This window comes from Bactrocera tryoni, chromosome 1 (assembly GCF_016617805.1).
Source record: "Bactrocera tryoni isolate S06 chromosome 1, CSIRO_BtryS06_freeze2, whole genome shotgun sequence".
Classification (NCBI taxonomy): Eukaryota; Metazoa; Arthropoda; class Insecta; order Diptera; family Tephritidae; genus Bactrocera; species Bactrocera tryoni.
In genome coordinates, this window is record NC_052499.1 from 37,550,385 (window position 1) to 37,564,518 (window position 14,134).

The 14,134-nt window shown below is 35.3% G+C and overlaps 1 protein-coding gene across 2 annotated transcripts; it reads left to right on the forward strand.

The window, feature by feature from the left end:
• The first annotated feature begins 299 nt into the window (after positions 1-299).
• Positions 300-13,679, forward strand: LOC120779521. Of its 2 annotated transcripts, none has more exons than XM_040111853.1 (4): positions 300-1,153; positions 10,685-11,048; positions 11,152-11,444; positions 13,028-13,679. In XM_040111853.1, the coding sequence occupies exons 1-4, from the start codon at positions 577-579 to the stop codon at positions 13,105-13,107; spliced, it is 1,314 nt and encodes a 437-aa protein (XP_039967787.1). In that variant the 5' UTR covers positions 300-576; the 3' UTR covers positions 13,108-13,679. The 2 variants fall into 2 exon arrangements, with proteins under 2 accessions (XP_039967787.1, XP_039967791.1); XM_040111857.1 differs by having other exon boundaries at positions 13,031-13,679.
• Positions 13,680-14,134: the final 455 nt, after the last annotated feature.

Here is a 14,134-nt window from a genome sequence, read left to right on the forward strand (position 1 = left end):
CAACAGGCGCCACAGATGCCAAGGCGGTGTAAGTGAATATTAAAAGCATAGAAATTACACATGATAAGTGCGAAGATTGCAGCAAAGAAAAATGGTAACAAAATTACTGTCTAATTAATATATGTACAATTACATACACCTACATATGTACATATGTATATACATACATATGCGAAACGTTCCTATGCACATAGCGGCAGGGGCAGATAAATCTGTACGGCCTTGCTGGCAAAGAAAGACAATAAAACCGAGTTGCATGCCCAGTCGAGTGTTTAGTCTACATCGCGTTTCACCTCAAAATACATTCGCGCTCGCGTTCTATCGTCATAATTCCTAATTTCTTATATCTTACAGAAATTATTGGTCTATACTCGAAAACTGTCCGAAAAGTGGTGCAAGAGTGGTGAAAAGTGGTGGCGAATGTGCAGCCGCGCAGTCCAATGTCAAGGACATTTGCGTTACGTTAACGATCAGTGTAAATAATAGATGTGCTCTCGAGCTATCAAATAAGAACATATATCGACATAATCATAGAGAACTTGCATTGTCGGTAAAAAAAAATTAAAATTCGCCAGAATGTCGTACTCGAATAAACGGGCGCTCGCAGCTTCGGTATTCTGTTTGTGGCTTGTTCTGTGTGTTCAAATCTCCGTTGTGCGATCGGCATTGCATTCGCGTGCGCTATCATCGGTTGCTAGTGGCAATACCAATGCCATTGGCGAAGGCGAGACAGAGACGGAGGAGGCCGAGTCAATTGCGGCTAATGATCCAAGCTATAAAAAGCAACAGCCTACTCGGCAGAGGTCAAATGTCAGTGCGAAAAGGGACTTTTCAGAAAAAATGTCTTGGCAATGTGCTAATAATGCGAGTTGCCTCCATACACTAGGCACTGACATGTTGCAAGCTTACAGGCACGGCGAGACCATTAGCTTGGGTTTCATGGATTTGGTAAAGTTGCCACCAGTGGGCGATAAGGACAAAGAAAAATTGGGTGGTGCCGCAACGGGTCGAGGCATCTCGAGTTTCGTTGATTTTATTAGTGGAAATGCTATACGTATACCAGTTGGGCCGATGGTGTTCAGCGTGCAACGTGCAGAGGATGATGGGAATTACATTGAAATTGCGTTGCTGAAGAAGGCGAGCGGCAGTCAAGGTAGCGTTGCAGTGTTTTAGGAGTAAATAAAGAGTGGTTACTAATACTAAGTGATTAATTGCTTTGCATATTTAAAAAGTGTGAAGATACGTTCCTTACGGAAGAAGAACAATGTCACATGATAACACTAATAATTTATCATAATGACACTAAACATTTTTCATAAAAAGTGATCAAACATCTAATAATCTTAAAAGAATCTTAACGTGCCTCTAACGGAATCATTATAGTTATACATGTGTATATATATAACAACAAATATAACAACAAAATTTAAAGCGTTTATGGCTGAAATAAATTATTTAATTTAATTAAAAATTATTGATAATGGAAGGACAAAACGAACAATAGAATACAATAGACGAAGTTTTCTGATAAAGTGGGCATTTTGGGAAGAAATTGTGATCAGAGATTTTTGCTAATTTTTTGCATTTCAAAAACATATTTCTTATCATGTTATTCTTCAATCCCTGTGCCACAATCTGTCGAATCTGTTTTTGGACGTTTTGCCAATTGTAAGGCATTTTTTAGTATATTTGGAAGCGCGCAACAAAATAATTATTGTTTTATATTCCTGTAAATTGCAATTCACAGGAAAGATGAAATCGTTAAGTGTAAGCACAAAAATGATATTAGTTACACTCGACTGGGTATTGGAAACTTATTCGAGAGATTGAATCTTCACTAACAAAGTAATTGCTTTCTTTTTCGAAGTTAGCCCCCAAAATCAAATTATTTGCTTTTGAATTTCGAAATTGAGCTTGTAGAATACCTAATCTTTAATTATATTATGTAAGCTCCTAACAAAGTTAAAATATAGACATTAGCCACATTTCTCTCTTACATCGCAACAAGGTTTCAAAATCGGGCCAATGATTTTACATTCTTGCAACACGTTGATATAATACTCTGTTATAGTTTTATATTAAAACAAGATAAGACAAATTGAAATCCGGAGGACTGTCTGTCTATCCGTTCGTCCGTGCTGTAAAAATTAAGATATCTTCATGAAATTCGGTACACACGTTCCTTCGCGAAAAAATACGGAGAATTTCGTAGATGGGCGAAAAAGGAATATTGTCAAGCCCACAAAACGCCATTAATGGAAAACCTATAAAGTGCTAAGCACTAAAACAGGTAAGAAAGGGCTAAGTTCAGGTGCAACCGAACATTTTATATTCTTGCAATTGGCAAGAATCAACGTCAGGTAAATACCCTAAGATGTCAGAAGTCAACCAGAGGATCGGAACCTCAGTAGTTTTATATATACATATACTCTATATAACTCGTACGCTGACCTACAAATTTGGCATAATCATTATACGTAATAATAGGAGTTGGGTAATATTGAGTCGATTTGACCTGTAATTTTCGTTGAGATAGCTTAAACATTGGCCGATATACCCAATATGAAGTCACCTGAATGTTCAAAAACCTTTATATTAGGTATGTGGGGGCTCAGGGAAGTGTTGACCCGATTAAATGTTTTCGGTCAACGATGGATAATGTAGGCCACATACTCGGTACCTAGGGGCTTGAACAGTTTTGGTTGGTTTGGGACAATTATTGTTCATAAGGTGGCATATGGTACTTTAAAAGAATTATTAGCGCAAAATTTTATTCCATTATAGTAATTACTTCTTGATTTGTGTACTGGACAGTGAATGATTCAAGTAGTTGTAGTCTGATTCCGCCCATTTTTACACTGTGACGTAGGAACACAGGATGATTGCCACGTACCCAATTAAGTCGTAATCGGTCGGTAGGGTCCCGAGATATGTGGTTTCACCAAAATGTGGGCAGTGCCACGCCCATAGTTCAATTTGCACACCGGCTCCTATAAAGCCCTTTCATACCAACCCAAAGGTAAAATGGCATAATTACTTATTGATTTAGTGCGCATTTAGTAGTTTTGAACAGTACCGTTATATGGGGAGTGCGCGGGGCTATCCTCCGATTTCTTCAATTCTTAGATTCTCGGTAAGGCTATGTCATAATGTTTACGCTGAGCAACTGTGTTTGTCTCAGCTTTAGTAGCTTAGGAGATATGTACATTAAACCTATGTATTAGAAGGTGGGACCAGGCCCACTTACTACTACTGCGATCACCTGTGCCAAATTAAAGCTTTAATTTTAATTTAGTACTTAATTATGGCACTTTATAGGTTTTCGGTTAACGACGTTTTGTGGGCGTGGCATATCAAGTTTCATCAATATATCTCAATTTTTAGTCAAGTTACAGATTGCATGGACGGACGGATGGATGGCCAAACAGACAGTCACCCGGATCTTAACTTTTCTTGTCATCTTGACCGTTAGGTGAACGAAACCGGAATTAAAACTGGTCAGAAAAACGGACGTACAGCCACGCCTACTTACCATATAACACAATTTGAAATTCCATTTGATTCTTTTACTTACCAGTACACTAATGAAGAAGTAATTACTATTGCGACGTAAAATTTTGCCTTTATGTCCAAATACAACCTAAGCTGTTCAATACAAATATTTTCGAACTACCGAGTGGCAATATGCGAATTATCTCAATAGAGTTGACAGATTGACAATTACTCAAAACAGTGTATCTTTGTGCCAAAAATAGATAAATTTGAGCGAAAACTTGGCTAACCTCTATATAACAAATATCGGTATTTTCGAATATCGGTTAGCTTTACTCCGTATGATTGGTGATTGTAATGAGGTACTTCGATGAAACCCTGGGAGCATTTTGTTAGTATCTGGTATATTAATTGGAGCGGAATTAGTCAATATTTTGGTCTAAACCTCATAATCCAAATTTCCGATTCTCTGATTGACGTTTATCTCATCATCTCAGTATAATATATTTACCTTCTTCAGACAAGTTAAAAACACAATATCTCATTCGAAGATTTTTAACATAGATTGAGGAAATGGAAATTAAAATATAGCAATAAGACTAAGTCCAAGTTAATAATATGTAATTAATGGTATTGTAATTAATTCACGATTTCATCAATTAACGGATGTTTACATTTCTCAACATTTTTTAATAGACGTTTTTCCAGCACCTGAAGGAATTTCACGGGCTTTGATTCGTACAAGTTGCAAGAGTAACTTATAAAATGTTTGGTTACACCCGAACTTAGCACTTCCTGACTTGTTTTAATATTCTACAGCTTACTTGTGAAATCTATCCACGAATTACCTGAAATTCACTTACTACATAATGATTTTCATAATAAAGGCAGTCTTTTATTTAGTCAAATATGTCGGTCAATGCATGAATAACTTATAAAATTTCCTGGTTATATATTTCTGAATGTAATCAGTCCAGACCTTCTTGTAGCCGAAATATACCCTATAGAAAGATTTACACCCTTTTAGACTTTCCGTTTGACAATACAGCGTTTATGTTGGTCGAAATGTCCGTTGTGGTATCTATGAAACTTCTATGGACTGGATCATAAGATATGTACATACATAAAAACCTAGGAAATTTCTTCAGGTGCATAAGGTTATTAAGAAAGTCTAGGGTAAGTTTTCACCCAATTTTTTAAATTTTAGGCAGAAAGACGTACCGTTATTAAAAAACATGCATCCTCAATTTTAATAAAATGACTCACACATTTGCTGACATATATATATATATATATATATATGTAATATATATGTATATATATATATATATGTAATATATATGTATATATATATATATGTAATATATATGTATATATATATATATATATAATATATATATATATATATATATATGTGTAAAGCAACTAGAAGTTCGAAAATCTTTCTATTAGATACATATACAAGGTTTGTCCGGAAAGTAATAGGACTGAGGCGATTTAAAAAAATTTATTGAACCAATCGTTGGAATTCTTTAAAAAATTTCTTAAATGGGTTCCTTTCGCGTCGATGCAGCACGATTTCCAAGCATTGATGGCTCACGGAAGGCATTCCTCGAATAGCCTTGAGAGCCGAGGTGCATGGCGCTTGCATCCTTTCTGTCGTCTCAAAATGCTAGCCTTTCACCGGCCTTTTCTCATATCATACCCAAAGATTTATGACTCGTCATCTGTGATTACGTTATTCAAAAATTGGGGGTCCCTTTGATACATGTTAAAATTTTCTTGACACACTTCCACCCGCCGCAATTTCTGGTCGTCAGTGAGTACTTTTGGGACCATCTTCGCGCACACCTTGCTTGTTCTAGTGCTCCGTAGACAATTAAACGAATACTTAGTCGGCGGTCTGAGTTCAAAACTTTGCACACAAGAGTCACGTTGTCGGTGTTTGTCAAAGCCGCAGGTCTCGCAGAACGGTCTTCATAAGCGAACTCTTCCCGGCCCTCCAAAAAGGCCTGTTGCCACCGAAACATACCACTTCTCGCTAAAGCAAAATCTGGGTAAGCCTGCTTAATCATATTAAACGTCTCTGCTTGTTCGTTAACTAGGAACGCTCTCTACCGAATCCAGTCGGTGCACGCACGCTCCGAAGCACAGTCGCGGGGAAGATAATCAGTCCTATTACTTTCCGGACAAAGCCTGTATGGAGGCAAAAGAAATTGTTAATACGACTCAATCCTTTTTTGACAATATAGACATACTACTATTTTAGCAAAGGACTCTCCCCGAATTTCTATAATATATCTCAGAGATTGACCGAGATTTTCGATAAAAAGTCACAATTGGAATTTTCATGCACATATTCGGTATCTGGGGTCTTAAAATGTTTTAGTCTGATTTGAAAACTTTTTGGTCTTCCACAACACTTTTCTTTACATTTTAAACATCGCACCTTTTGTTTGTTCAAATATTACATACTGTATACACCATTTTCTCTGTGGTGTGATGTGCATATATCCCATTTTTTTCAATTTATTAATCTAATTTCTGTTACGATGAGCATTGATTCAGCAATGCGTTCCGTTAATTAAAGCTGAACTTAACATCAAAACTTTGAGACAAATATTTTGTTTTTTTGACATTACTACTGTATTTGTTGAGTGGTCAGTGCCACGCCCATTGTCCAATGCTCAACCTGAATCACAGTAAAACCGCTTGATTTTTAAAGTTGGCACTTTATTCTATATTCATTAGCTTATGATATTATTTTGAATACATATTTATTTACATCGATGGTACTAGTATAAGCGTCTGTTAGGTGAACAAAACTGTTTCGTAAGTATTGTGGACACGCTGGGTGAATGCAGAACTTACACTGTTATCGAACAGCCTTCGTACGGCTGTTACCTCCACATGGTAGATGCCAATGTGTGTATTTAAATGATTTTCGAGATCTCCCATTATGTACTTAGTACAATGAAAATCCTAATTTGTATTCAGCCAAGGCAATTTAAAGCTAGCTTACGACTTCGTAGAACTCTAGCGCATGATAAAATTTGTGAGCATTAATCTGACAAATTTTACAATTTTAAGTTAACTAAAAAAAATAAACTTCGATTGCATGAAAGCTATAACACTCTTCAGAAATAAAAAAAGTTCCCCATAAGAACTTAATTCGGATGATTTAGTTCGTATGACAACTATATGCTATAGGTTTTCGATCTGAACAATTTATTCGGAGATTTAGATTATAATCGGTGTCCGTCCGATTTGTTAAATTTGTTTGGTGATTGTATCGTTGCCTTAGATTACAAGTATAATCCATACAGAAAAGATTGAGTTTGACCGTTCAGTTTGTATGGCAACTATATGCTATTGTGGTCCAATGTCGGCAGTTCCGAAAAATTAACAGCTTCTTGGAGAGTAAAGAACGTGTACAGACTGATCTATTATAAATGATAAACATATATTTTATAGGGTTTCCTTTAGAGTGTTACAAACTTGATAAAACTTAATATACCCTGTTTGGGGTATAAATATTAATCATAAAAAATTTAATTAAAATGACAAAATATATATATGTACATATGTATGTATATAAAAGAAAATCGTGTTAGTTACACCATTTACAACTCAGGAACGGCTGAAACGATTTGGCTGAAAGTTAGTGGGGAGGTAGCTTAGAACCAGGGTAAGGACTTAGGTTACTTTTTTTTTAATCTATTTGTGTTAAAATTCAATGCAATTCATAAATACCAAATTTTCTTGAAGTCATGTTTATGATTCAAAATTCATGTACGAATCATTTAAAAAATTTTATCACTTCAAAAAAAGAAAGAAATGCTACGTCAGATATTTTTAATATCATAATATCATAACAAACATTGACATTTTCGTCGTTAAGGCATTGCGGCTAATTTACTAGATTATGGGCGAAGGTCGCAAATACTTTCATAACAAAACACATCTAACATAAAAAATGAACGGAATAACTGCAGTGTTGATAAAAAGGTATGTTGTAATTTGAGATACATACTTATACCGAAATATCTTCGAAGCATTGCACAGAGCAGTGCAATATTTATACGGAAACGATGAAGTATAAGCGTACAATTTCAAAACTGATCCTTTCTCAAAAATAATACAATTGCTAAATATTGGGAATGGGAGAATAGAACTGCAACTAAATATGCAGTGAATGGATCATGACTGGCTCAGTAATCAGTCGATGAATAATTTACTAGTGATGATGCTATAACCTTCCAGCTTTCCACGCTTGACGACTGGTTCATAATGATGGAGCCATGTTTCTATTGTCACACGCCGACGCAAAAATTTTTTTTTCCGATAAAAGAGCTTCACACATATTCCTGAGGATCAGCAATATCTGTTATTTTATATCGACAATATCACGTTCAAAGTTAATAGCGCCATCTACCGTAAGAATATGTAATATGTATGTATCTATGTATATATGATGTAGTTTGCTTCTATAATAAATGAATTCAGTTCTTGTCTGTGATTCACGTGTTTCATTTGATTTTAGTATGAGCCACAATAAAGCGTGGATGGGTCCTCTAATATTAAATGAAATTTAGCATGATAGCGAGGGTTATTATATGTCACTAATCTCAACATCTATTCAATCTACCTATTTCAGGGCTACATACTTATATGTCACCCAAGCTTAATGAAAACATTGCATTTCATTAGTTGAAGGTGTTCGCTAATAACCATCATCCATTTAACCGCAATGCTCCCCATTACATAAAATGCGATAATTTTCAAAAAAATTATCAAAGTTTTCAAAGTTTAGTTTTCGAATATGGTTGAGTTTATACTATGTATGTTATATCTACGAGTATCACTTCGAAAAAAAATTAAATTAAGCGAAAATATTTCGCTTAGCATCATATGGTTACGTGCAAAAAAATTTTTGTATCATTTTCGTCACATACTTTACTATTGATGTTAATCATAAATAATCGCGAACAAATTATACCCTGGACACGGTACATTCAATTGTTTGGAACACCCAAAAGGAAACGTCAGAAAGGGAGAGATATAGTTTGCATACGAGAAGCTGCGCATTTCTCGGAACCGGCGATATCAGACTAGTATAGCATATACCTGTGCTTGACTGGAAAGCTTTATCATTTGATGAGATGTCTTTAAGAAATTTGGAATCGATTATTGCCTAAGGATATGATTCAATGCAAGGAAAGTGGTCAGGTCGGATCACTATAGCACATAGCTGCCATTCAAACGGAACGATCGAAGTTCCTGTAAGGTATAATTTGTATATGTAAAGGGTTTTATAGCTTCGGTGCAACCGCAGTTAACGTGTTTTCTTCTTCTAATATATATATTATATTTCATATAAAGAATAAAACGTAAAGTGATTTTAATTCAAAGGAACTTCCTAGTAACAAGCCGTGTTAAAATTGCTCAATCTTTACTTTTTTATATTCAATCAAAATGGTTAAAATGGACGAAAGTCATATATACTGCATATTATATATCTCATCAACTCCCATATTGAAAATATACTTATTTTCGCCTCATATTGGGCATAAGATTTGTTAGAAAAATTAAATTATATGTAGTAGCCATATAGGAGTGGGGGGGTAGTATCGACTCGATTTTATCTATTTTTGCTCAATTCACATACTGTTAATATGCCACATACTCAAAAAATGGTACCTTACATAAATCACCAATCATTTCGAACAAAATGTAAACAAGTAAATGTTCGAAAATTTTGGCAATAGTTATAATGTTGTACTGTTACGAGTAAAATTTGTTCTGTACTTTTCATTGCGATAACTCAAATATTGGGCGATCCAATCCAGCAAAAAGTCAACTGGAAGTTCGAAAATCTTTATTTTAGGTATATGTGGGTTTTTGATACACAGAATAACTATTGTCAGAAAAAGATTATGTCTGAATTTCAATTGCATATCTCACACATTGAACAATATTTTCGGTCAAAAGTCAACTATAGATACTGGGGTTCACATATTCGAAACCTAGCGTCTTGAACAGTTTTGGTTGGATTTGGACAATTTTTGATCAAAAGGTGCCCTTGAGTAAGGAAATTATTATTCCGTTCTATTAATTACTGCTTGATTTGTGTTCTGGAAAGTGAAAAAATCAAGTGGAATTTAACTTTGTGTGATATGGTAAGTAGGCGTGGTTGTGGTCTGATTTCGCCCATTTTCGCATCGTGATATACATAGGAATATCAGAAGAATGCTGCATACTAAATGGTACCACGCTGGCTCCCGTAAAGCCCTCTCCTATCATCTCGGAGGTAAAGTTGAAAGTCTCTGACGTAATTAGGTTAAGCAAATTTGGTTGTTCTAGCTTTAGTAGCTTGATATGTACATTACACTTATTAGAGAGCGGCGCCACGCTCACTTTCTCAAAAGCTTTTGCTTAGTTATGGCACTTTATAGATTTTCGGTAAATGGCATTTTGTGGGCGCCTATCTACGAACTCGTAATTTTTATACCCTGAACAGGGTATATTAAGTTTGTCACGATGTTTGTAACACCCAGAAGGAAGCGTCGGAGACTGAGTCGATTTAACCATGTCCGTCCGTCTGTATATATACGAACTAGTCCCTCAGTTTTTAAGATATCCTTTTGACATTTTGCAAACGTCATTTTCTCTTCAAGAAGTTGCTCATTTGTCGGAACGGTCGATATCGGACCACTATAACTTATAGCTGCCATATAAACTGAACGATCGGAATCAAGTTCTTGTATGGAAAACTTTCACATTTGTCAATGTTTCTTCACCAAATTTGGTACGGATTATTTTCTAAGGCACGAATGTAATCTGTGAAGGGTATATTAGCTTCGGTGCAGCCGAAGTTAACGTTTTTTCTTGTTTTTACTAAGAAACCCGCATGCCAACTTTCATCAAAGATATCTAAATTTTTACTCAAGTTACAGCTTGCATTGACGGACTTGACTTTCTGTCTGAGTCACCCGGATTTCAACTTTTCTCAACATCCTGAGCATATATATATAAATGTAACCCTGACAACCGTTAGGTGAAAAAACTATAATACTCTGCTAAATCAGTTTTAGTCGAGGTTACATTTACTTAGCTGTTAAGTGGTACGGTAAAAATATTATATAAGATTCTTTATTTTCTGAATTTACTTTTAAATTTGATTTTTTTCCAGGTCGAGGTGGACTTGGCGGTGGTGGCCTAGGCGGCGGTGGTGGAGGGGGTGGAGAAGGTCTTCTTAGCAGTTTAGGTTCAGGTATTGGCGGTGGCAACGGTGGTGGGGGTCTGATTGGTGGTGGAGGTAATGGCGGTGGCGGTGGTCTTCGTGGGCGGTTCCGCAAACAGAAACAGGAAAAGGACAAAAAGCAATTCCAAATGTACATACCAATGTATTTGGCCGCAACCACGTTTGGATGGACCATGGTAGCTGCAAAAGCAGTCGGTTTGCTGACACTCAAAGCATTAGCCGTCTCCAAATTGGCATTTATTGTAGCGGCAATGGTTATTGTGAAAAAGCTAATGGATAATGCCTCGGAAAAGTGAGTACCCCACCCTCAATTCCATATAATTGTACAGCGCCACACACAAATTTGGCTATTGGGTTCGCAGAAATCTAATTAAATTCTATTCACTCTAACGCAGAATGATGTATCAATTCCCTGAACACACACCCTACATGATGCCATACAGCATGGATTATGGCATGCATCCCGAAATGGCGTCGGGTGGTGAAATGTATCCTGCCGCATTGCAATTAGCCGCTGCCCCCATGCAACACCACGGCGTCGGGCACTCAGGTATCGAAAATCTCGCTGCGGAAAGCAGTTTACATCACAATATTGCCGATATGCAAAACAGTACACAGGTGTTGGCTGCGCTGAATGCGGTACATCTGGGACCAAAAGTAAAGCGCGAGGACTCCTGGTTGGGAAAGAGTGAGTATACTTGGCGGGGCAACCTTTAGAGGCCGACCTTGACAATATGTGTATTCTCCTACCTGTCGGTTGCGTTCAATTACAAATCCCAGTTGGCTGGCGAATGCCATTACGTTCCGTTAATAGTCCATTTAAGCGTACATTTTACGGGCATCCGTTTAAGCCAACTCGTTACAATGAATTTTTGATGCGCAACCAAAATTGGAGCCGACAGAATGACGAACAAATATCTGTAAAAGCGGCTTTGGCTGCAGCAGCGGCCGCAAACGAAGAAGAAGAACAGGAGGAAGTGGAATTAGGCGATGACGATATATTCAATGAGGAGGAGAATATTAAAGATACGTTCGAGTTTTTGGGCATGCAACTGAATATGAAAGAAGACAGTGTCCATAAACTTTCGTAAAGTTAACCAGCCAAATTTGCGTATGTATGTATGTACATGGTATATATATTGTACAATCGGTCGAGGAAGAAGAGAAATTTAAGTTAACATAATAAACAAGCCCTTCCATAAACCACGTCCCTTATATTGCATTAGAGGATATGTATTTTCTTTTTAATATAAAGAGACGTACATATGATATGAGGTATTTCTTTTCTTTTGTCTCTTCTTCCATGTACGCTATATATTGATGAAAACCATAGATATATTAACGAAACTTGGTATGCGTATTTTAAATTATAACCTATAAAACGCCTTAATTAAGCAGAATATCAAGACACCAAACAGTATTAAATTTTTTTTTTTTAATCGTGACTGTTTGACGTTGTATTCTAACTTTTCAAGAATAGTCCCTTTTAAGTATTCCATCACACGCACATACATACATATAAATAATGTCGGATTGTAACTTTTGAAACACATAAAATATCGGCCAATCTGTGGGGTCTATTGATAAAATTTGAAGATAATACTTTTAAGATAAAAGCATGTGTCAAAACTAGATAAAATCGGTTTGACGCCATATACCTAGTATAAAGGTTTTCAAAAATCCGCTTAATTTTATACCTTGTGTATTGATAAATTTTAAAGGTATCTTAATGAAACACAGAAAGCATCTATGTATTTGCATTAATGAAAAGTCTTCTTACCAAAACGCAATAAAATCGAAACAATATACTAACAAGCTTCTCGATATATAATAAAAGACTTTCAAACTTCCGGTTGGCTTTATACAGTATACATTCTTCAATATGTAATATACCTTAGCATAATTGAGTAAAGTTATGATCCATTCAGTCTTCTGTCGAATAACGAATGTCTTTTTTTAGTCTCGCAATATAAAGAGTTTTCCCCGCTATTGATTTTTTGGAACTGCGAGTGTATAAAATGTTCGGCGAATGCAATATCTAAATTTGCCGGCATTTTAATTAATCTTCACAGTTGACGAAATGAAGCACTATTACGTCCATATTTTGTATACAATTTTCGAACTGCAGCCGCCAAGCTTTTAATAAAACTTTAAATTAATATTAAAATCTCAATTTTGGCACACCCTTTGTCACTAAATAGTATTCAAATTTCTTACTTTCAAAGAAAAAAGTATCGATTTTTATTTTTAATATTTTAAAATCTTTTCCAGCAGCTGCAATGGGAGTGGGTGTCAGACGGCCGCTAGTTTACAACTATGTACAACCGCACCATCCGTATTACCGCGCATAAAAACAACGATCTGCTGCCTGAATCACGCCACTCTTAAGTAATCTGCAACTCCGTTTTGTTATGTCTTTTTAGATTGTAATTACAAGTTATATTTGTAATTTATTTACCGTAGATTTTTAAAGCAATCATATAAAAATGTGCTGAAAATACAAAAAAAAATAATAATCATAATATAGAAGTATGCGTCTTTCTAAAAGATTTAAACTAAATGCTAATACAGAAAACTGTTGGACACACATGCGTCAAAAATTAGTTCTTTTTATATTACAGAACAAGTTATACTAAATAAATGCAGTTTAGCAAGAAATGCTACAAAATCTAAAAAAAAAACAAAAAAAAAACTTTTTAATCTTAAGATTAGCCTTACATACGTTAAAGCAACTGAAACGAATTCTAAAAATAAGTACTTGTAGGATAAGTAATCTGCCCTGTGTTGCCAGTTCGATGGGAAAAATAGCCCTCGAAAGAGATTACGTTTTTGTATTTGTTGTTATTTATGAAAAGTATTTCTTACCCTGGAGTTGTTAAACCTTTCGATTTTTAATTTGTTTACGAATGTTTAGATTAACTAAAGAAAGTGAACAATAAAGCAATGTTGAAAGCTTCATTCGTTTTATTTTCATTTTTGATTTTAATAAATTATTGTACAATAAATAATAAAATAAATATTACATTACAAAAACAAAACAATATTTATACAAATTTTCTCTCTTATATAAAGCGATAGCCGGGAAAGGAATTTAAATAACGGGGTTCTAATATCATATATAAACATATAATTGTAGGAGATAAAACAGTTAGATGTATAAAAGCACCGTTACATATAATTATTTTCCATTTATTCCAGAAAGTAATATATTTTGTTGGTAAAATAAATATTTAATAGATACCTTTTATTAAAAGCACGAATAAAAGTCTACATTATTGATTTGTTTGTGTTCGTAGTCTTACGCAACAGAACCGACTGAACTTGCTCAACTGAAGTTATTGGCTTTGGATTTTTACATTTTATTGCAGTTTTTCTGCA

Bases quoted from the DNA above. Each gene is read 5' to 3' on its own strand.
- LOC120779521 (XM_040111853.1), top strand. From the start codon at position 577: ATGTCGTACTCGAATAAACGGGCGCTCGCAGCTTCGGTATTCTGTTTG. The intron at 11,049-11,151 runs GTGAGTACCCCA...ACTCTAACGCAG, and splicing joins ATGGATAATGCCTCGGAAAA to AATGATGTATCAATTCCCTG. The intron at 11,445-13,027 runs GTGAGTATACTT...AATCTTTTCCAG, and splicing joins GGACTCCTGGTTGGGAAAGA to CAGCTGCAATGGGAGTGGGT.